Source organism: Coenobita brevimanus, chromosome 110 (genome assembly GCF_032717465.1).
Source record: "Coenobita brevimanus isolate Jiangsu-jjx chromosome 110, ASM3271746v2, whole genome shotgun sequence".
NCBI lineage: Eukaryota > Metazoa > Arthropoda > Malacostraca > Decapoda > Coenobitidae > Coenobita > Coenobita brevimanus.
This window is the reverse complement of record NC_137063.1, coordinates 39,139,656-39,164,420: the sequence shown is the minus strand read 5'-3', so window position 1 is coordinate 39,164,420 and position 24,765 is coordinate 39,139,656. Positions and strand designations below refer to the sequence as shown.

The window sequence follows — 24,765 nt, the reverse complement described above, 5'->3', positions numbered from 1 at the left end:
CACACACACACACACACACACACACACACACACACACACACACACACACACACACACACACACACACTCTCTCTCTCGTGGAGGAGGTAAATTATGAATAAGAGACAAATGATGCTGTTTTTCGTCCTTGCTGAACATCCCAAGAAAAGATTGCATTTCACAGTTATTGTTATTATTATTATTATTATTATTATTATTATTATTATTATTATTGATCAGACAAAAGGAGTACCATGTCTACTAACCATTACTCTGAATTTGATACTTATTAAATTGATTTTTATTGTACGTATGGCTGCTTTTGCTGTTTGACATTCATTATTATTATTATTATTACTGCTACTACAACTGCTACTACTACTACTACTGCTACTACTACTACTACTGCTACTACTACTACTACTACTACTACTACTACTTAGATGTTTTCGTTTTTTGCTTTTGCCTGTCTATAATTTGTATATATATTTTTTCACTTTTTTCCACATGGGTAATATTGTTCTTTGCCATTTCTTACCGTGATGTTTCCTATAATATCCTTATTCACTTTCATTTTCCCAGGTGTGCTTAAATATTTACAGTTTTACCTTTATTGAATTGTAATCTTTGTTGCCGTAATACTTGTCCTTTGCTAATAATGCTGTTTTTATTGTTGCCAGATCGGCCTCCAGTGACCTCATCTCCCGCCGAGGGGTGTTCAGTCGCAAACACTATGGCTCAGTGGAATTGGTAAGTACTGGTTTTATTTTTTTTATTTTATTACTTTTTTTTTTTGGGGGGGGGAGGGACAGAAATTGAGTGCTTGCCTTACTGACCCTCGTGTGGTCGATAGGGATATGTCCAAGCTTCTTTCTTCTGTATATCTAAGCTCCTGGGTATCCACTTAAGGAAAAAAAGTTCTTATATCTTTTGAGTGCTTTCTGATTTTATTTACTGGTGCTTGTCCGTCTCTCCCTGTCCCTCCATGTCGTCCACATTGTCTGTTTCCCTCTTCATTCTCTCTCTCTCTCTCTCTCGGTATCGTATTCGTCTAGCCTCTTTTTGTTAATTTTCTATCCTTATCGTGCGTGTTTCTATACATCTTAACCATTGATATTGTGTTAACTGTATAGTGTGAAACTTGAATAATTTCCATGTATTAATATTGTCTGTCCTGCAGCGTGTGATGTTAATGTGGTACTGAAGTGAAATCTGTTAGAATATTGGTCACGTTGTTGCCAGTACTAGATGTGAGTATTTCAGAATTCCATTACTTTCCTCTTGAATTCTTGAGATGCTGTTTAGATAAATACTGTAGTACTTAAATTGAAGAAAATATTAAAGTTATACGGAAAAAAAAATTGTATGAAAACGCTGAGAGAGAGAGAGAGAGAGAGAGAGAGAGAGAGAGAGAGAGAGAGAGAATAAGGTAGCGAAACGATATAAAAAAGTGGTCTTGTATTGAAGCGGTACACAAAAATAAAATTGGAAGATGGGAAGACGGAGTGGGAGCAAAAGTAAAATATAAAAGTTGTTATGATCTCAAATCTGTAGGTTAAATAAGCATAAAATGGAGAAGAGAAATTGAGGAGTAAGAGAGGGCTACAGATGTCATGCCACGAAAGGGATAGTCTTAAAAAAAAAAAAAAAAAAAAAAAAAGGAGAGTAAAGTGGAAGAGAAGCGGAGGAATAAGGAGAAGAAGGCAAAGCAGAATTGTAAAATTACTAGAGTGCCGAACGAATAGGCAAAATTAACAGATATACAGTAGAAGATCAGAGGGGGAATGGGCTAAATAAGTGTAATAGGATAAAGTAGGGAAAAGTTAGATTGAAATAAGAATAAAATGGAAGACTGGAAGTGGAGGAATAAAAGAAGGGGAGGGCAGGAGGGGCCACTGTACCATCTGTGAGTCATGATGGCGGCAGCTGGCTACCCACAGTGACGTCACAGCCTCTTTTATTACACCACGCCCCACCTCCCTCACTACCTCCTTTCCACAAATTCCACTTTCAATTTTTCCGGTTACAGCTCCACCCTCTCCCTTCCCCCCCCGTGTGTGTGTGTGTGTGTGTGTGTGTGTGTGTGTGTGTGTGTGTGTGTGTGTGTGTGTGTGTGTTTTGGCTTTGAACCTTCTGAATACATTTGCGTCTACGACTCCTTTGTGTGTCTTTGCGTACTGTATGATACACAACAACAGTATATACAGGCTTACATCATGTTGTACACAGCATATAGTACTGCCATCCTCGTAGTACTCACACTGTGAAGTACACGCGTGCCGTATGTGTTTGTTGTACTGCCCTTGTTTTCCTAAAGTGATAGTCTAATACATACACACTTTTCATAGTACGTCTTTTGTCCTATACTCCCGATATTCCTGACCCCTTCAGTTCGACGACATATTATTCTTGCAATCTCTACGCGCCTTCCATCACCCTGAATGATAATATTTCAAACAGAAGAGGTTAGATATGACACTGCTGATGGTTCATTTTTGTAGCTAAATAGAATCTTTTAATGTAATCACCTGGTAGCAGCTTGAATAAAATCTAAGAAATGTGTCATCGGAATAAAGTGGTGAATGGTGTAGCTATAACCTCTTTGTACAATTTTACTCTCAGTCTGTATTATCCCGGGTTTGATCGTTACTCATAATATAGTCATTTATATAATTGTAGGTGTACTTCAAGATGTTTTTTATACCACCGTCATCTTATATACATCAAAATGTCTTTCATATTATCATCGTCTTTTTTTTTTCCAGTCCGTATTCTCTTCGAAGTCATCCTTCCTTCACTCGTTTGTCGCTTAATTATCGACTTATCAACAAAACTGTAGCCTAATATGCAAGTGCAGTTATACTTCTAAATGTGTCCTTTGCAATATCTTCATGCTACTCGAACTATAGTCTCTGTGTTTAATATTGCCTTCAGCCTGTATAGAACCACGAACTCTGCCTCCCTTCATTCGTCTTTCATCTTATTGGTAGTCGTGTTACTCCAACTAGAATTTTATATACTCGCGCAAGTTACTTCAGAATGTGTCCCTTGTACTATCATCCAATTACTGAAACAACGGTCTCTTCAATTTTACCTTCAATCCGTACTATATCCCAAATCCGCCTTCCCACATTCGTCTTCAGTCATATTGGTCCTCTTAATAGACAAGATACTTCCTAATGTGTTTCTTGTACTATCATATTATTCCTGCGATCTCTACAACTTTACCTTCAGGCTTTATTACCCCCCAAATCTGCCTCCCTACATTCGTCTTCTGCCTTATTGGTCTTTCCATTTTTGTTACTGTCCGTGAAACACAAGCAGTAAACTTTGGTCATTTGTCTTCCTATCGCCCCTCCTCCTGAGCCCTCTCCTCTCTCCCTGCCCCGTATTTTTCTTCGCTTTTTCCTTTTCTTCCTTAGTTTCCTCCCTCCTCATTGATCTATTTTGTTTTTTCTTCAGCTTCATGTCATAAACTTATATCAACTCATTAATCTTTACCATCCTCTCATTCGCGTGCCACTACCCCCAACCTCTCTCTCTCTCTCTCTCTCTCTCATTTCTGTATACCCATAAATTTCTCCATTCTCCTTTTCCTCTTCTCATTTTTCTGTTACCATTTCTCCGTCATGTATTTCTCCCTCTCTGATATTTCTTTTGCCCGTATCTTGCCGATCTCTCAGCCACTCCTTCACTGCCCCGTTCACCTGTTTATCATGCTTCTATATCAGTTTTTTCTTATCTTTTTATTATTATCAAGATTTCTCTATCTTTATTGGTAGTTCTCGATTTTTTTTTTTTTTTCAGTCCTTCTCTTTCCTGTCTTTACCTTTCTCTGCCATCCCTTCGCTGCGTGTTCTCCTTTCCACCGTACCACTTTACATGCTTCTTTTCTTTTCACTTTTTTATTCTTACCCTCTTATCTTCCTTCCCTCATTATTCCTCATTTCATCGTTTTCCAATTCTCCTTTTTACCGTACATTTGTGTCACAGTCTTTTACTCCATTCACTCTTTTTACCTTGTCGCCCTTTCCTCCTTTACTTCTGTCGCCCTTTTCCCGCCCTTTTTCCTTGTGTCCTTATTCACTTTTCCAGTCTCTTTACCCTTTCATGGCTTTTTTTTTCCCTAGTAGTTTTTACCTTCGTCAGTCCTTTTTCCACATTTTCTGCTTTCTGCCACATTTTTCCCCTTGATCGTCTTTCCTCTTCTCCTTCCCTTTGCTTTCTTTGCATTTCCTTTTCACTCTTTCCTTTTTCTCTTCCCCATCCAGAGTCTTCCACCTTTTCTTTTTTTTACTTTTTGTCTTCCCCATCTCTTTACCAGTGTGTCTTCTTCCTCTCATCTTTTAATTGATAGTCTTTTTACCCTTACTTTTCTCCTCCTCGTCCCTATCTTCTACCCTGTTCCACTGTTTTTTTCTTTCGTCTTTTTCCTTGTCTTCCTTCGTCTCTCCACTCACTCCGTCAGAGGCATCGACCAATTTCTACCCCTCTTATCCGATCTCTCAATTATTCCACCCCATCTGCATCTCGTGATCTCATTTCTCCCTTTTTCATCCATTTTCCTGCTAGTTAACCCCTCCTTCTTACTCCAGTTTCCACTCTGCTTATTCCTGCTTTCCTCTGCTCTTCTGATCTTTATTGTCTCTTTTGTTTGGCTATTGTGTTTCCCCCTTCTTGCTGTTGTTTGGATTTTTACGTCCTTCTCTATTCAGGGTGTTTGTTTATGATTTCGTTAGTGCAGTTGCCCCTTTGTGTACCTTTTTTTCTGATTTCCAGTCATTCCGTCTCTCTCTCTCTCTCTCTCTCTCTCTCTCTCTCTCTCTCTCTAATTGCAATATGATATCTGAGTCGTGATGTGAAATGTGCTCCTTAAACAGAAATCAGATGGTCCTTTAAACATACCTGAGACTTGTAGGAGGGAGAGGATTGAAGAGGAGGAAGAGAGAAGATGAAGGTGAGGAGAGGGAGATAGAGGAAAGATAATGAAGGAGGAGGAAGAAGAGTAAGGAAGATGAGAGGCGAGGAGAGAGTGGACAAGACAAGAGAAATATAAAGAGAGTGAGGGAGGAGGTGAAGAGAGACTGCAGAAGATCGAAGAAAGACGGGGAGAAAGAGGAGATAAGGAGAGAATATAGAAGATAAAATAAAGATTGAATATTACAGGAGGAGATTAGGAGAGCATGCTGAAGATAGGAGCGAGATAGGAGAATGGAAGAGATGATAAGTGTATGAAGATAGAGGAAAGGTAAGAGAGTGAGGATTGAGGGGAGGAGAGGTAGTACAAGATAACGATAGGAGGGCGAAGGAGGTGGGGAGGAGGGAATGCAGAAGAAGGGAGAAAAGTAGGAGATTTGAAGTGATGAGGAGAGAGTAAACAAAATGAGAGAAAGATAAAAGAATGAAGATTAGGGTGAGGAGAAAATGCTGAAGGTATGAAAAAAAAATGAAAGAGGAGCTATGAAGAGAGTGTGGAAGATAGGGAAAGATAGGAGAGAGGGGGCTTGGAGGAACTAAAAGGAAAAGAGATGAAAGTAATCAGATGAAGAAAAATGTGATAGGGAGAGGAAATGAACAAGGGAGAATTTGAAAGGAGGGAGAGAGAGAGAGAGAGAGAGAGAGAGAGAGAGAGAGAGAGCAGTGAAAGCAAACATGAAGGAGGGTGGATGTAGAGGAAGGGAAGGAGAAAAAAACGAAGCGAAGGAGAGAGGCAAGAGGAACGATGAGACAGACAGAGGACCTGAATGAAGGAGGAAGAAGAGGAGGAGGAGATGAAAGGAGTAATGAAGAGGTTTTAGATAACATTGGAGAATAGGGGAGCTTTCCTTGTCACTGATGAAATTTTGCATGAATGGGATTGCAGAATAATATAAGAATGGAATCTCATCTTTGGGTGTGTTTGTGCTTAAGTGTTATTTCCTCTCTCTCTCTCTCTCTCTCTCTCTCTCTCTCTCTCTCTCTCTCACAGTGGGTATCTATCTTGTTTGTTCCTATAGATCTGTCTTTCATAACTCCTGATCTCTTACCTTTCTTAACGCTCCCTCTGTTCTTAACCCTCCCTCTGTCTCTCCTCTTCCCCACCTTATTCTCACCCTTTTTCCCTCTCCTCCATTCCCTTATTCTCACCCTTTCTCCCTCTCCTGCTCTCCCTTATTTTCTTCGTTTTCCCCCCTCCTTCTCTCCCGTATTCTCACCCATTACCCTCTCCTTTCATCCATATTCTCACCCTTTTTCCCCTCTCCTCCACTCCCTTTCACCCTTTTCCCCCTCTTTCATCTCCCTATTCTCACCCATTTCCCTCTCCTCCTCTTCTTTATTCTCACCCATTTTCCTCCTCTCCTCTCCCTTATTCTCACTCTTTTCCCTCTCCTCCATTCTTGTATTCTCAGCTTTTTCCCCCCTCGTCTCCTCTCCCTCATTGTCACCCTTTTTCCCCTCTCCTCCTCTCCCTTTCACCCTTTTTATCCTCTCTCCTTTCCCTTATTGTCACCCTTTTCCCCACTCCTTTCTTCCATAGTCTCACCCTTTTTCCCCTCTCCTCCTCTCCCTTTCACCCTTTTTCCGCTCTCTCCTCTCCCTATTCTCACCCATTTCCCTCTCCTCCTCTTCCTTATTCTCACCCTTTTCCCCTCCTCCTCCTCTCTATCCTCTCCTGCCTTCCTCTCCCACAAAGGCCATTAATCGTCGGGGCTTTTCGCTCACTGTAATTGCAATATGATGAACTTTGCCCGAACTAACACAAAACTGGCCCAAGAAAAAATGGCGGTAACTTAATAGGGTAGGGAATGATGGTGGAATCCTATGAGAGAGAAAGAGAGAGAGAGAGAGATACTAGCAAATGACCTAACTTTATGGGTAGGGAATGATGGAGGAACCCTGAGAGAGAGAGAGAAACTAGCAAGTAACCTAACTTTATGGGGTAGGGAATGATGGAGGAACCCTGAGAGAGAGAGAGAGAGAGAGAGAAAAAAAAAAAATAGCAAGTGACCTAACTTCGTGGGGTAGGGAATGATGGAGGAACTCTGACAGAGAGAGAGAGAGAGAGAGAGAGAGAGAGAGATTGTATGAGAAGGAAAGGAAGAGTAAGAGTAGGAAAAGTGAAGCGAAGAAGATTGGCAGGTTAATTGAGTGAAGGAGATGAGGATATTAAAGAATATAGAATGAGTAGCGAGTATTAAGATTCAGGGAAGAAAAGGGGAAGGGTAGAAGGTTGGATGGTCAAGGAGTTAAGTTGATTGTATGAGGCAGATAAAAATTCGGCTGCAGTGAGGAACAAACAGAAGAGATCGGAGGAGAGAATGAAGAAGACCTGACTGGAGAGTGAAGGATTATGGGAAGCAGTGAGAGAGAGGTAGTGAGGGGTGGGGGGGTTGAGAGAGTAAGGGAGAGTTTGTGGGATGTGTGTAAGAAGAGTGATGGAGGATGGTGGATTGACGGGTGATGACCGGCCATATTCTGCCGTGACGTTTTATTTAAGCTGCATTATTATTTATTTGAACATGAAGTATTACGTGTCATATTTTTTAGTAATCTTAGATAATATATTAGTAAAAGACTTTTCCTACACTGTAAATCGCCAGAAGCAGGAACTTGCCAGATGAGCTTCTGTTTATATCAGTAACACAGATGTCAGCTTAACATGTGAAATATATGCTTTGGAAGGAAAGTGTTTTTACAGTTTGAGCACAATATTGTTGTTTGTTATTTACACATTTTTTTTTTTTTATATCACAGGTGAATTTGCGTGACGAATTTCATTGTACATCTTCGTTTCCGATGGCGAAGATGTTTTGATTCATACGCACACAGTGTTAAGGGATATTAACACAACTGTTCGATATAATTATTCTTCTAGCCCTGTACATGATGTGCTGTTTCACCAAGAGGCGTCCTAGTAATCTACTAAGTTATGTGTACGACAGTAATGGTCAGAGAAGTGGCAGAGTTTGTTAGTGAGGGCTGTAGTGTCCGTGATGTAACCTTATTTCATTACACATTTCGTATGCTTATTCCAGTACACGAATTCTTAGGCTTATCAGTGCTAGGTTTGAGATGTTACTTTGATGGTGTGGGGAGCTGTTTTATTATTACTGCTCAGACTCTTATAAGGAGTCTTAGTAGTTACAAGTTTATCAATATTCTGAGTCTGCCAAAACTAATGCTATGTACGTATGTTTACTATTGTAAATTCATAGCTCTTGATCGTTATTAATCTGCTAAGTTTGTAATCCAGGAATAGCTTCTACGTATTATTCTCAAGGTGCTGCTGCGACTCTGGCAGGCTAATACTTTTATAACCACGACTTAATTAGTAGAGAAAATTATTGCCTAATGATCCTAGTTAATTGCTCACCGCGGATCGTAGGCGGTGATTGAATCGTAGCTTAATTGCCCAGCTGAATGATTTACTCCCAGCAAGCATTTCCCCGGGATTGACCGCTAATGAAGGGCATTGTGGGGAGGCAACGGCTGTGACAAGTGGCCCGGTTAAGTGGGTCTCTGAAAGGCGTTAAGTAGTGAGTTGCGAGTCAGGTCAAAAGGATGGCAGAGATGTGGGAAGTGACGGAACATTTTGAGAGACGATTTTGAGTTGCGTCTTCAAAGTGCCGTGGTTTGGACACGTGTTTGAGTATGTTGCGAAGTGTGTTGTGAAGATCTGAAAGGCGTTGAATAGTGTAGTGTGTTGCGATTCAGGTCGACTAAGATTGCAAGAGAAAATATGCGAAGATGATATTAATTTGCTTCTTCATAGTGCCATAGTTTTGACACGTGTTTGGGTATGTCTTGAAGCAGGATCACTTGGCCCAGTTACTGCACAGATAGGAACAGCGACAACAGCCCAAGTTATATTGGTTAATTCCAGCACGAAGGTGATTAAGGAGAATAATTAACTCCTTTACTCCCAAGACGTCATTTGTACTGTGTGTGTGTGTGTGTGTGTGTGTGTGTGCGTGTGCGTGTGCGTGTGTGTGTGTGTGTGCGCGCGCGCGCGCTGAATACATAACACTCCCTGAAAACGAAGAGTCTCCTAAGCTGAATGTAAACCTCTGAAAGTACCAAGATTATAAAAAAAAAAAAAAAAAAAAAAGGTGATCGCAGTGAAATGATAAACTTTAGTCACATACCACATCTGTAAATGGTGGGAGACTGTTGAAGGTAATTGTTTAGCTGTTTAATTAGGCTGTCGTACTGCTAACACTGGGCTGGGTGAGAAGTTAAACAGTTTTGCTTGGGCGTCAGGCACAGTATAGCAGTAGTTGTCCGCAGTTCGTTCTGTAGAGAGGATGCTGTAAAGTTCGCCAGTGTGCACAAATGCGTACCTTGAGTTTTTGTTTTTAGTTAGTACGTGAAGTGCGATACTGTAGCCTGTTGACTGCATGATTAAAAAAAATTTTAGTATAAATCTTTCAAAAATCAGACTTGTTGTTTTGAAGTAATACTGGCATTAATTCTTCGTTCTTCAGTAAAGTCTGCGTTTACTTTGCAGAAACATGTTTATGAATTGTACGGTATTTGTTTAGGAGTAGATGGAGATTACTGGTGATTAACTTTTTCTTTTCCTCGTTAATTTGGTGAAAAATAAGTTTCGAAGATCATGAAGGGTATGGTACAAAAGTAGTCTGGTCAGAGTTGCATTGAAATTGTTCCAAAGGCGGTTGTTTCATAATATTAATAACTAGCCTGATGTTTGGTGATGATGATGATAATTCTGTATGATCTGTTAGCCACTTCTTTCCTCCATCACAAATATGAATTCCATTTGAATTATCCAGTACATTATTTCAAGAAGTTGGTGCAGTTTCGTTAAAAATACTTGGTGTGTGCATTCGAGATACTGCTGGAACGATTAGGTGAGTTAATAAAGGGTTTTCAAAGAACCGTCATTAACCTGTACCACACAGTGTTATGAGTTGTTTCGTATACTCGTATTCTTAGCACGGCATTAATTCCTGTTTTTCAAAGGGGCCGTTACCATCCACTCACTCGATTCAGTACAGCCTTTAGGTAACTCTACACTGAGTAACAGGCCAGATCCAGGAATCCACTTACTATATTATGTGATAACTAAAAAACCGAAGGAACTCCTGGTGATTTAGTGAATTAAGGGATTCCAAGTGGATGGAGCCTGGAATAGCTTTCATGGATAGTTAAGGTATATCATAATGCCACTCAGGGGTGAACGATTTTGGTCGCCCTTGCCTTACATGCTGGGACTGAGTAGCCCATCCCCGGACCCCTAAGTACCTGATGGGGGATAATAATAATAATAATAATAATAGAATGATTGGATGGTGATGATGATGGATAGAATAAGAAAGAGCTAATTTAACACTTAGTTTTGACATAAAGCAAAGTCCCAGCCTGATGTGAAAGTGGGTACCGGAGCAGCACACGGGGGATATCAGCTAACAAGAGCACCCCATCCGCCCCATATACCTTCACCCAATCACCAGCCATATTTTTATAACGAATTACCAATTAGGGCACTGGCGCGTATGACTGCAGCGGCCAATTAGTTCCCTCCTTTCAGATTTAAACGACCAGTGATGTCAACTATGTTTCAAGGACCTTTCGCGTCGCAGTCAACGTTTCTGCTGTAAAATCCAGTTGATGCCATGGTCGTGAGTTTGATGAATAATGGAATGGTACTGACTTGGGGATGGTGGATTTGGGGTGGTGTGTAGTCTCAGTGCTCCTTGAACCTCCTTGCCCTAACCCCTTCGATGAGGTGGCGTCTTTCTTAGTTTTGCCGAACCGGACGATTGTCGTAAACTCCGGGGAGAGACGTAGAACTTGAAGGGTTTGATGTAGCCTTCTTTAACCCCTTCAGTGCGAGACGTGTCTCTTAAGTTGAATATAACAGTTTGGAGGTATGAAGAAAGAAATGTCACCGGATTAAAAGGACTTGCACCATGTATTGCATTTTATATTATTATTATTTTTTCTTGCAGACATTAACTACGATATCGTTTTTGTACACCGGTAATACCTAACTTCTTCAACCCGGGGACGGCTTTTTGCCTCGTCCAAGGGGGCGGCTTCAGTTCAGAGTATGTCCTTAACTGTGTCATTCACTCACTCACTTATTGAGTCACTGCACCTTTTTGAAAGATGAAATCTGGCAAGTTGTAACCGTCGAATATTAGGGGCGCCATAAGTACGGGGTGTGTGGTAGGATATTGTTTGTGTGTCTGGGGTGAATCTGAGGTGCACGTGGTGTGGTTATGGTGTGTGTTTGAGGGGTATTTCCTAAGAAAAAAGAACATCTTTTGATGTGTTGGGATGGTGGATACGATTGAGGTGGGTGCAGCTATTAAAGGTGTCCTTTGCCGCCTTTATTCTTGCTACCCTCTGACGATAATACTAATCGTCGATGGGGATCTCGTAGTAAAGGCAAACAGCGCTGCCAGTCGTACGAAGCAGGACACTTTTCCCTTAAGACCATCACCATGCCGTTTCTTCTGCTACCTCCAGATTACTTTATTCAACTTTAGGAGATACCTCATTATGAAGAGCTTAAAGAATCTGTTTCTCAACTTTCTATCCAGGTCCTTTTTGTAAGCTGAGTACTCGTTATAAACCATATGGCAACGAGAAAGCAAAGAATAAGAAATACTAAGTAGAATAAACAGGGATTTTAGGGTAAACACATGATAAATGCAACTTTTTAGAACGTGGTTGAACTTTAGATGTAGCCACATGGTATTATTACACAGGTTCAGTGTAGTACAAATAAATACCAGCTTATATGGGGGAGGTGCGCACCAGACAAAATGTTGTTTAGCTTTTACATTGAAGTTAGTAATTCCTTATAATTTTGCAGTTATATGAGTTACTTTAGATTTAGTAGCATGCCATACTGTTGCTTGGTATTTTTGCTGTTTTTTCCATCATTTTGATTATCACTTGTGTTCGGCATGATGCACGGTGTCTGTTAATTTCATAATATGCCATATTATATTCCTCTTATACTCGTAAACTTCCGGTGGTCTAGCCCATTTTGTATTGAATTAGTACCGGCATTTTCAGTTCATATTGATATGAAGGTGATCTGGACGAATCGAGATTGCAAGTAATTATTATTGACCATGTTGATGCTGTATTCAATATATCTACTTTTTTTCCTCACGTAACTTCGTGTAAACTTGTGGTCTAATTTATAAAAAACACGAATGAAATAATTTTGCATGATTAAAGAAAAAACTAAACAGATGAATTGTGTGGTTGATTACAGATTATTTTTACAGACCCTTTTTTATATTGTGAGAAAATAAACATAGTAACATTTTAAAAATCACGTGAACAAATTACCCAAAATTTGCACATATCCGTCCGTCCGTCTGCCGCGCCGGCCCATGACGAACGTGGCGGCCGGCGGGGGAACTATGTATGAGATATTGATAGTTCCAATAAGGGCACTCGGCCGTAGCACTGCAGCGGCCAATTAGCTTCCTCCTTTCAAATTTAAACGACCATTGATGTCAGCCGTGTTTCAAGAGCCTCGGCCAGTCGCAGTCAACGCTTCAAATGCAATATCCAGTTAGCTACCTTGTTCGCCAGTTTGATTATCCAATTAAACCTTTCGTTATACACACCCCTCCTCTTCATCCCCCCTATCCTGCCCCCTATCGTTCGGGATGAGTGCAAGAATTTGTTAGCATTACGACTCGTTAATAGCTTTCTTTATTGCCAGTTTTCAGTGCTATGGGATAGACTACTATACTACTACTACTACTACTATTTTTTAGGTGGATTTTTTTTTTTTTTTTTTGGGGGGGGGGGGGTGGCCATCTGTGAACTTTATAGCAGGGTTGGAAGTGGTATCTCCCAGGCTGATAAATGTACCGTTCTTGTCGGATGGGACCGTGCGCAGATTTTTCTCTTCCGAAACGCCTGCCGTTCTTTAATGTTGAACGTAATATTCTTGTCGGAGCGTTCTTACTGGAGGAAAATCGCGTTGCCCTGACTATATGTGACACTAGATAAAAAGTTCTCGTGTGTGGGAGTGGGGATAGAGTCGGCATCATGCAAAAGATGGGTGGGTTAAGTCACGTAGGCTGCTTTCTTCTTTGCATAGGTAGAAATACGTACGTTCCTTATTGCGAAAACGCTTTTTTTTTTTTCTTGAATGACTGTGGGTGTTACAAGATAATTAAAAGTACCCTTGTTATGAAAAACGTACCCTGAACCGATGTTTGATCATGTTAAGATAGTACCAGGTATTATTTTACGAGGGAGACTATTTATTTGCCAGATAAAATAGCCCTAGTCACCTTCAAGCCTCCCCATTCCATGATGTTACAAGATACGTTAGCGTCATGTCTGAAAAAAATGACTCCTGAATTCAGTGATGCAGTTGGCAGTTTCTTGTCTCATGAAATTTATCGGTTTGGCAGTTTGCGTTTAGTGCACGTATTGTACCGTAAATTTCTCGGCACTTGTACTTGTCTGATGAAACAGTGCCGCCGTGTTGTGTAAAATATGCACAGTTGGTAGTGAGTGTAACACGCATTGTGCTTGTGTGGCGACGGGGCTTGTTCATGTAGTGTTGTGTGTAGTAGTGTAATGATACCGTAGTGATCTGAGTTACTGCCTGGACATTTAATGGTTTAGTGTATTTTGTGGGATATTGTTTGTCATTTTACACAACCGATGATGATGATAATAATAATAATAATAATAATAATAATAATAATAATAATAATAACCCCCCTGTGGCGGGGGGGACACAACCTGGCCGCATTATGGGGTGGTACTACTACTCTGCGGCCAGGTTGTGTTAGGAAGAATACTGCCACCGTATTCCCTGCGTGTCGTAAAAGGCGACTAAAAGGGGCGGGGTGAGGGGACTAGGGACCCCCTCCTCTGTTTTTTAGTTCCTAAAAAGAGACAGGCCAGAGAAAGGGATGGGGGATGGAGTTATCCCCGTACCCTGAAGATTGGGTCTATGAATGTGCGTGGATGTAGTACGATTGAGGCTAAAAGGGAGGAGATTGGGAGAATGTTTGTGAGAAGAAAGTTGGATGTGTTAGCTTTGAGTGAAACGAAGATGAAAGGGAAGGGGGAATCTATGTTTGGAAGTGTGAATGGAAGATTGTCAGGTGTTGATAGAGGAAGGGCAAGAGAAGGTGTGGCCTTGTTAGTGAGTCCGGAAGTACAGCAGTGTGTGATTGAATGGAAGGAGGTGTCATCGAGACTGATGTGGGTGAAAGCGAAATTTGAACGTGAGTTGTGGGTGTTTGTGAGTGCATATGGGCCTGGTAGTGAAAGGGATGAACAAGAGAGGGAGTCTTTCTGGAATGATGTTGATGAGTGTCTGCAAAGTTTTGGAGCGAATGTGAATGTGGTAATGATGGGAGATCTGAATGCTAGAGTGGGAACTGTAGCAGTTGAAGGCGTAGTTGGTATGCATGGTGTGCCTGGAAGAAATGAAAATGGGGAACGAATGATAGCGATGTGTGTTGAGCGAGAGATGGTGATTGGGAATACGCTGTTTGAGAAGAAAGATATTTATAAGTATACATGGGTGAGACAGGAGGGTGGAAGGGTTGTTGATAGAGCTTTGATGGACTATGTGGTTGTGTCTAGGAATGTAATAGGAAGATTGTTGGATGTGAGAGTTCTAAGAGGGGAGGGTGGAGGTATGTCTGACCACTACCTGGTGGAGGGAAAGTTAAGAGTAGGTAAGAGATGGGTGAGAGCTAGGAGGGTTAGGTGTGGCAGGGAGGTTTTGAAAGTGAGTGAGTTGGATAAAAGAGAGAAAAAGATAGAGTATCAGGAGAAATTGAAAGATGAGTGGAACGCAGTGAAAGATCGGGAAAATGGCAGCGTGGAGGAGGAATGGCAGTTGTTTAAGAGTGCTGTGGTGGGGCATGCAGAAGAGGTGTGTGGTGTGAGACGTGTGGGTGGTGGTGTAAGAAAAGGAAGTGAATGGTGGTGCGAGGAAGTAAGTATGGCTGTGGCCGAGAAGAGACGTGCATATGAAGTGTGGCTGCAGAGGAAGGATGAGATGTCATATGAAAGGTATAAGGAAAAGAGGAATAGAGCGAGAAGGGCTGTGCGTGATGCTAAAGTGGCAGCAGATGAGAGGTGGGGTAGGCGGCTGACAGAGAATTTTCAACAGAATAAGAAAATGTTTTGGAAGGAGGTGAAAAGGGTGCGAAAGGGAGAGTCTGGGAAGGAAGAACGAGTAAAAGCAGAGGATGGAAGGATGTTAATTGAGATGGATGCAGTAAGGAAGAGATGGGCAGAGTATTTTGAAAGATTATTAAATGTAGAGGAGGAAAGGGTGGCTGAGATTGTGGCGGATGGAAGGGTGCAAGGAATAAATGTGTTGGGAGAGTTGAATGATTCCTTGATCACGAAGGAGGAAGTGGAGAAGGCAGTAAAGGAGATGAAAACAGGGAAAGCTGCAGGTATGGATGGGTGTGCTGTGGAATGCCTGAAGGGTGGTGGAGTGACTATTGTTGACTGGTTAGTAAGATTGTTGAATGTGTGCTTTGAGAAAGGTATGGTGCCAATTGACTGGGCAAGTGCTTGTGTGGTCCCGTTGTATAAAGGCAAGGGTGATAAGTATGAATGTACTAGCTTTAGGGGTGTAAGTCTGTTGAGTGTTGTAGGTAAGGTGTATGGTAGAGTGTTAATTATGAGAGTTAGAGAGGGTACAGAGGGAGTGATTAGTGATGAGCAGTGTGGCTTTAGGAGAGGGAGGGGATGCGTTGATCAGGTGTTTGCTGTGAGACAAGTGTGTGAAAAGTATTTAGCGAAAGGCAAGGATGTGTTTTGGGCATTTATGGATTTAGAGAAAGCGTATGATAGAATTGATAGGGAGGCTTTGTGGACTGTTTTAAGATTGTATGGACTTGATGGTAGGTTACTAAAAGGGGTGAAAAGTTTTTATGTAAATAGTAGAGCATGTGTAAGAGTGGGAAATGCTGTGAGTGATTGGTTTCCCGTGAGAGTGGGGCTGCGACAGGGATGTGTGATGTCACCTTGGTTGTTTAATATTTACATGGATGGTGTTGTAAGGGAGGTGAATGCAAGAGTTTTAGGTGGTCTGAGTCTGGTAAATGTTGATGGTGGAGATTGGAATCTGAAGCAGCTGCTGTTTGCAGATGATACTGCACTGGTGACCGATTCAGAGGAGAGATTGAGACAGTTGGTAGAGGAGTTTGGAAGGGTGTGTAAAAGGAGGAATTTGAAAGTAAATGAGAATAAGAGTAAAGTGATGAAGTGTACGAGGTTGATAGATGGTAGGGGGATGAATATAGTTTTGAATGGTGAGTTGCTTGAGGAGGTAGATTGTTTTAAATATCTAGGGTCACATGTTGCTGTGGATGGAAGAATAGATGCAGAAGTGAAGTTTAGAATAAATGAAGTAGGAAAGGTGCTGGGAGGAATGAAAAAAGTGTTTAAATGTCGTTCGCTTAGAATGGATGTAAAAGAGAAGGCTGTATGAGGGTGTTGTGGTACCGACTGCATTATATGGGGCTGAAACATGGAATATGGGTGTAGCAGAGAGGAAAAGTTTGAATGTAATGGAGATGAGGTGTCTGAGGAGTATGTGTGGAGTGACGCGTATGGATCGGGTGCGAAATGATGAAGTGCGAAGGAGAACTGGAGTTGTTCAGGAGATGGCTGGTAGAGTTGAGCAGAGGGTGTTGCGATGGTTTGGGCATATGGAGAGAATGGATAATGAGCGATTGGTGAAAAAGATAACTAGATCTGATGTGAGAGGTGTAAGGCTGAGAGGAAGACCACGAATAGGATGGATGGATAGTGTGAAGAGAGCGCTGGATGCGAGAGGGATGTCTGTTGAGCAAGGAAGAGTGGCTGTGCGTGACAGAAATAAATGGAGAGAAATTGTGAATAAATAAGTGATGACGCAGCCCTGAGGGGATATTCTCCCGCATTTGGCCTGATCAGCTAGTCAGGTCAGGTGCGAGTAAGGGGATGGGTATGTTATGATGTGGCAGGGGTAAACCAGTTCTGCTGTCGGGCCCTGCTGCGGATGTCACTGATTGCATTGCGCAGTTGACCCTTGTGCGGTGTGGTGCGGTGAGGATCTGTCCGTTCTCCCCTTTGGGGCTAAGATGTGAATGAATGTGTTTAAATGGGTGAGTAAATGGAGAGTGTGTCGTCCTGTCTCGGCTACCTCCCTTTCCTTGGGGGAAGCAGCCTAGGTATATAGATAGATAGATAATAATAATAATAATAATAATAAATGATTAAAAATTGTTGTGATTCTTATAAATATTGCTCCTAAAGAATAGTGTACATACTATATTTACTTTGTTATGGCCAGAAGCAGAATGTTAACATGCAGAGGCAACCTTATCAACATAAACAAGTGAAAATATAAGATCCATTTTGTTTTGTTTCATTGTTTTCTCTCTCTCTCTCTCTCTCACACACACACACACACACACACACACACACACACACACACACACACACACACACACACACACACACACACACACACCGTATAATTATATTCCTTGGCATACCCTTTCCCTTATCCATGAAGTTTATGCTCGTAAAGCCCCTTCTTAACAGGCTCAGACCTAAGTTTTCTATGTATTTCTGTGGCAGGCTTTTGAGGCATACTCTTCCCCAGATATTCGTCTTTGTGCCGCCGCGACGTATTCAGCCTTTTCGCACATACGTGAGAGTTGCGATTAAAAAAAGACGGCCATGTATGTTTCATGACGCGGAGCTCAGCCCAGAGGGAGAAAAATGTATACAGGTATAAATAAATAGTGAATGTAGGGAAACCGGAATCTGTGCCGTTTCCACGAAGGATAGTTTAGTTCTTCCACAACCCTCCCTCCCGTTCCCATCTCTCTAGCTCCCTCTCTATCTCCCTCTCCCATGTCTCTTCCTCCCTCCCTCCCTCTCCCTTCTCCGCCTCCTTTCTCTCTTGCTCCCCTCCTCTTCCATCCCACATCTCCCTTGCTGCCTCCCTTTTCCATCCCACGTCTCTCTTGCTCCCTTCCTACTATCCTTTGCCTTATCCCTCCCACTCCTTTATCTGCTCCATCTCTCCTTTTCATTCACTTCCCCTTTTCCCTCCATCCCTCTTTCCATTCTCTTCCCGTATTCCTCCCGCCCGTCTCTCTTCTCCATCCCTCCCGTCCTTGTCTATCCCTCCCACCTCTCCCTCGCTCGCTCTCCCATTTTTTTTCCTTCTCTCTCCTCCCTCCCTCCCCTCCCCGTCCCTTCACTCTTTCTCCCATTGCAATCTCTGGCCCAGCCATCCTTTCCTCTGACCTGGTATTCATCTCCATCTCTATACTTTTTTTTTATTTTTTATTTTTTCCTCGGCGTCATCCAGCCTCAAGCACTTCCTGTACCTTGCCACCATCCTCCTCTGCCCCCCAAATGTTTGTCGTGTGTTTGCCTTGGTTTACCCTTTGCTTGTGTCCTTTATTCTTTGCACGTGTACAGCTGTTGTTTTCTTTCAGTTCTTAGAATCTCAATCTTACCTCACTGACTTTCCTTTCATTTACATTGTTTCATTCCCTTCCCTTCCCTTCTCTTTTCTTTTCTTTTCTTCCCTTCCCTTCCCTTCCCTTCCCTTCTCCTCCCTTTCCCTATATTTTCCCTTCCATTTTTGTTTGTAACCATTTCTTTTGCTTCCTTCTTTTCCATGTTTGTTTGCCTCTCCCTATCCTTTCCACATCGTCCTAGACATGACCTGCATTTTCCTTTAGTATTTAGCTTTTTTCAGCGTACCATCTTCATCCACCTCTTTTCATCGTACCATTTTCATCCACCTCTTTTCATACCATTATCATTCACCTCTTTTCAGCGTACCATTTTCATCGACCTCTTTTCAGCGTACCATTTTCATCGACCTCTTTTCAGCGTACCATTTTCATCCACCTCTTTTCAGCGTACCATTTTCATCCACGTGTTTTCAGCGTACCATTTTCATCCACGTGTTTTCAGCGTACCATTTTCATCCACCTCTTTTCAGCGTACCATCTTCATCCATCTCTTTTCAGCGTACCATTATCACCCACCTCTTTTCAGCGTACCACTATCACCCACCTCTTTTCAGCGTACCATCTTCATCCACCTCTTTTCAGCGTACCATTTTCATCCACCTCTTTTCAGCGTACCATTATCACCCACCTCTTTTCAGCGTACCATCTTCATCCACCTCTTTTCAGCGTACCATCTTCATCCACCTCTTTTCAGCGTACCATTTTCATCCACCTCTTTTCAGCGTACCATTATCACCCACCTCTTTTCAGCGTACCATTATCACCCACCTCTTCAGCGTACCATCTTCATCCACTTCTTTTCAGCCTACCGTCTTCATCCACCTTAGTCCCATGTCTCACTCTTTTATACCTAAATAAACCTTTTCAGTTTTCAGTGACCCTCCCCTCATCCTACGTACCGTACCGTTTGCATTTTCAGCGATCTCCGTCCACTCCTACCTTGCCAATTTCATCCCTCTCGTCTAACCTTTTACCACATTTGTACAGGTTGCAGTCATGTTAGCCGCCCTTCTATCCTCTCTATCAACACCACCTTCATCCATCAAGTCTACCCATTCTTTTGACCACGCACCGTATCCCATTCTTCTTTCATTAACCCACTCACATTCCCTCCTCCCATCCACTCACTTGACATACACATACACCGCCACTACTCCACTTCCATCTCTCTTCCACTCCTCCACGGACATCGTATTGCTTGTCCACTTCCGTACACCTCTTCTGTTACTTCACGCGTTCACCTACTATGCCGCAGTTGGTTCTTTGACAATAATTTTACCCATTTGCACTAACTGAATTTCCTTTTTCAATCCTCCATCTCTCACTTGCTCTTCTCCCCTTGTCTCTGCTCACATCCACTTGTTTTACCTATTACTTTTACATAATTTTCTTGTCACCATCACCTAACCCATTCATTCTTTCTAGTTCAGTCCCCCCTACCCACCTGTCTCCTCACTCTAGTCTTACCGTTATGATACATCTACTAGTTTGCTTCCGCCCATTTACATCATGAAAGATCACTTACCTTGTACATTCCCACCTGTGGCCCATTCCCATGTTCTCACGTGTTTATTGTACCGTCTGTCCTTGAACATTTTATTTTCCTCACTTCATCCACCGCTAAATCTTTTTCTTGTCGACCCCCTCCACACACACACACACACACACACACACACACACACACACACACACACACACACACAGTCTCCTCACCCCTTGGCCTCCCTCCAACCCATGTACATTGGTAGTCAGTAGCTCTTTTACAGTCGAAGTCGTTAACATGCATAATTTGATTTTCCTGAACAATCCGGTAATATTAGGGCAACTTGGAAGAGGTAAAATTCTTCCTTTATTAGTTCGTAAGCGTGCAAAGGGAATACTAACCTCAAATGTATTGTAATTCACTCATCTGCAACCACCCGTTTGTACTGTCATCTTTTTGCGCTAGTCCATCCCTACTATTTATTTATTTTTCCTTTTTACTCTTCCACTTACAGTCGATCCATCTAACTTTCCACATGCCTTCCATCCTCCCACTTACCTTCTACTCCCCCCCCCACCTAGGCGTACCCCTCCCTTTTCCATATTCTTACCCAATTTGCATCCCTTTGTCCACTTTCAGCCACCTCGCATCTATCCATTTTAGCCTGCCATTACAATATTTTAGCCATCCCTTCCACTAACCCTTCTCGTTTCCCACTCTCCACTTACCGTCACTTTGTACCATTGATCCACATCACTCTTGTTGCATCTACCACTTTTCGTATCAGTAATTGCATTCACTTTCATCCACCCATCGCCAGTCACCTTCACATTGTTTTTTATCTACATGTCCACCTATCCTCCTCTAAGCTAGTTAAACATGTTAGGCACTTTTATCCACTTCACTTGTCTTGCAGCAACCGATTTTTTTTTTTTTTTTTTTTTCACAGTCATCCACATCCTTTCGCATCCAGCCGCACACCTACCCACATTCTCTCGCACCGACCCACACACCCACTCATATTCTTTCGCATCCACACAGTCACCCACTCACATTCTTTCGCATCCACCTACTCACCTACCCACATCCTTTCGCACCCACACACCCACCCACTCACATTCTTTCGCATCCACCCACACACCTACCCACATCCTTTCGCATCCACTCACCCACGCACTCACATTCTTTCGCAGTCACACACCCACTCACATCCTTTCGCATCCACTATCCCTTGTCCACGGCGCCACCCACTTTGCATGCCCTTGTTCTGCCACCCACCCCACCACCCTGCCGGCCGCCCACTGTGCCTGGTTACTGGTGCGGATGATTGGGGTGCTTTTTGTGTGTACCGACCTCCTATTTATTTTTCTGTGCGACTGGCGACACCGCTCTCCGGACCTGTTTTGTTTCAAAGCAACACACAGGCGTTTGATGCCCAGGCTGAGTGGGGACATTTCAGCTGGCCTGCTCTCTCTCTCTCTCTCTCTCTCTCTCTCTCTCCTGTCTGTCCCGTCGCTCCGTCTGTCTGTATGTATGTTTGTCTTTTCTATACGTACGAGCTTGTGTGTCTGTGTGTGGATCTGTTTTTGTCTGCATGTCTTTTTGTATATTAGACTTGTTTGTTTGTTTGTGTGTGTGTGTGTGTGTGTGTGTGTGTGTGCGCGCGCGCGCACGTTTCATTTTTATCTGAATGTGTGTATGTCTTTCCTGTCTCCGTTTTCTTTATACGCGCGCTTGTGTGTGTGTGGTTGTGAGCGCGTGCTTTATCATATTTATTTTGTCCACATGTTAGTCTGTATATTACGAGGCTTTTCTTGTCTTATCCTCACTCTGCGTTTTGGTACCTGCCTATCCATCAGTTCCTCTAATATATTCCGTGAGATCTGTGGGGAAGAGGTAAAGAAGTGACAGATTAACATTGTGAAAATCTAGTTAGTGTTTTAGCTGTGTCATCTGTCTGCTCGTGTGTGTGTGTGTGTGTGTGTGTGTGTGTGTGTGTGTGTGTGTGTGTGTGAGAGAGAGAGAGAGAGAGAGAGAGAGAGAGAGAGAGAGAGAGAGAGAGATGTATATTCCTCATCTTTCTCTTTGTTCATATTTGTGTGTCTCTCGCCACTCACCCTTCCCACCCTCTGTTGTCTCCATACCTGCCTGTTTTCTTTCCATCTCCTTCTGTCTGTCACTTTGCCACAGATCTCTCTCTCCTCACGATCTGTCACCAGTTCCACCTGCTTTTTATATCTTTACTCCAGACCATAATACACAAAGGTTGCTATTTTCTCCTCTTGTTAGTCTTTTCTTATTCATTTTCCTCTGTGTTCTCTCTCACTTCCACATCTTTCTTGTTGAATCCTTCCCGCTTACCCCCTTCTCTCCTCCCAATCTTTCTTTTTCACATCCCTTCCACCTCCTAAGCCTCCCTTTCTTCGGTCTCTCTTTCCTCTTTTCCACTTCTTCTTTCACTTGTAATTTTCTCTTATATGTTTACCGGTATATTTGCCTTGCTGCCTAGCAGGAGAAAATGTGGAATATTATTTAACGTGTGTTTAAAATTTCTATATATTTCGTGGGCCATCCTTTTTATGCAGTGAGAAACGAGTAGGGCAGCTGTATTAAGAAAATGTGCAGTTTATCACCAGTTTATTTTATGATTCGTTACGCATTTTAGAGGTTAAAATTGTTTTAAATATGATTATATCACATCAGTTATCTTTTGATTATAAATTTCATATCACTTTTATAATAATCTTTTACCTGTCCATCGGTCCCTGCCATTCGGGGTGTCAATCTTTTATCCAGTATCCTGCCTTTCTTTCCCCTTTAGTTGCCTGTTATCATTGCAGTATTTTCTTTTGATGTAGGACATGTCTTTAGTTCTGAAATTTCTTCAATATCTTTACAATTGCCCTCCCTCCTCCCTTATAACCGAGTCTGGCTATTACTGCCATAACCTTTCTTTCAACCTACACAAGTCTGTCTATCCATGCATCCATCCGTCCAGTTTTCCCTTACACTCTTCCACTCTATCCTTTTTCCTGCAATTGCCTCCATCATCGTTGCAACCTCTCGCTCCCCCTTCTGCCTCTATCTCACGCTGCAACACACCGCTTTGATCTTCTCATACTTACACATGCATAAACCCTTCCCTTCCCTTCCTCGTCGTCCTCCCATTTCTGAGTTGCCAGTGGAAAGGGAGAGGGAAACTTATTTTATGTTAGAAGCAAGAAAAAGTAACATGAAAAGGAGAATGGAGCACAGAACATAATTGAAATATATGTTTTGATGGAAACAAGGAAATATTATGAAAAGGAGAAACACGGAAGCTTCTGAAAAAGAAATGCATTTAAGACAACAGTTTAAGAGAAAGTGTATGTGAATAATTAGCACTTAAGTGTTTGTGAGGTATATAGGCTGCCTGAGTTCCTGAGTTGTAGTCTTTTGCATTAATGCTGTAAATCCCATTTTGTCGTTTGTATGGAGGGAACATTAGTTTGGAGAAGATTTATTATACAGTATGGATGGATGTAAACAGTACGATACTCTTGCTTAAAGAATTATACTTCTGTATGTATATATATATATATATATATATTGCATTACATGCCAGTGTATATGCCCTATATATTATCTTTACAGTGAATGAAAGCTTCTCATGATTGCTATAATACTTTAAGTTACTGGATTAGCTTGTTTTTCTATACTGTACAACCGATGAAATCGCTCCAGGTTCTCCTCTGAAGTCACTGTTGTGAGAAATGTATATCTAGCTGTGCCTGATTCGAATGTTACCAAATAGATAAATTTGATAGGTTGGTTAGACAAAGCTCAGGCCTGTTCTGGTGTTGTGTAAAGTATTGAAATAATATCTGGCGTATATCTGTCAAGCTTTTATTGTGGCCTTTATTCCATTCACATTAAATTAGTCTAAAATTCCCTTCTAACATGAATACTGAGTTGTAATAAGGGATTAACACAAGAATATGGTACCAGTTATCAAGAATAAAAAGTGCTATGGAACGATATGGAACTCCAGTACTAAATTATTGTGTCAGTGAACTACCTGAAATCGACTGCAAAAGGATAAAAATTTCCACCAAGTTAATGTGAACGGACTTTAATTAAACCTGGTCTCTACCTCCTGAGCCTAGAGTGTTTCGTAAACCTTTTTATTTCTTATGCTGGAATACGATATCTGTGTTTGTTCTTGTTGCGTGGTCATTCCTGGTCTTGTGTGTCGTGGAGCTGCCTGGTTTGTGTGATCAGTCGTGGTTTCTGCAGCTTGGTGCCTTTGACCCCTTTGAAACTGTTGCTTTGCGTCCCTGTCTATCTTCTCTCAATTTGTTTTGTCCATGTGCTCTCCCTCCATGTACATACTCTCTCTGTTCTCTCACCCCTTGATCACATGTTGAATCTATCTACCAATTTCTCGTGTCCCTTCTATATTCTCTTCCCCCGCACTCTTTCTTTTTTAATTATATCTTTTTGGTCTTCTCCCCACCTTTTGTTTTCCCCTGTGTTTCGTATTCCAACATCGCTCTCCCTCATCCACTGTTTCTTCCATATATTCTCCTCTGTATTTTCCTCCTATGCCCTCTTTCTTTGTAGCTTTTTGGTAGTCTCCCCTTCTTTTGTCCCCCCCCCCCACTCTGTTTCTCTTTCCTCTGTCCTTGTCTCTCTGTTTTCTTCCGTATTTCCTCCCATCCTCTCTAACCCTTCCCTTAGTCTTTTCTCTTCACTCTCATTGTTCTTTCTCCCTCTCCGTGTCATCTCTCGTCCCTTCTACCCTTTCCTGTT

The 24,765-nt window shown here is 42.1% G+C and overlaps 1 protein-coding gene across 1 annotated transcript in view; it reads left to right on the top strand.

Moving 5' to 3' along the window:
* Positions 1-24,765, top strand: part of LOC145417325 (GTPase-activating Rap/Ran-GAP domain-like protein 3) — a 750,816-nt gene that overhangs the window by 111,843 nt on the left and 614,208 nt on the right. Inside the window, exon 2 of the mRNA XM_080286003.1 lies at positions 660-729. Coding sequence (XP_080142129.1) covers positions 660-729 — 70 coding nt within the window. The remainder of the gene's footprint in view (positions 1-659; positions 730-24,765) is intronic.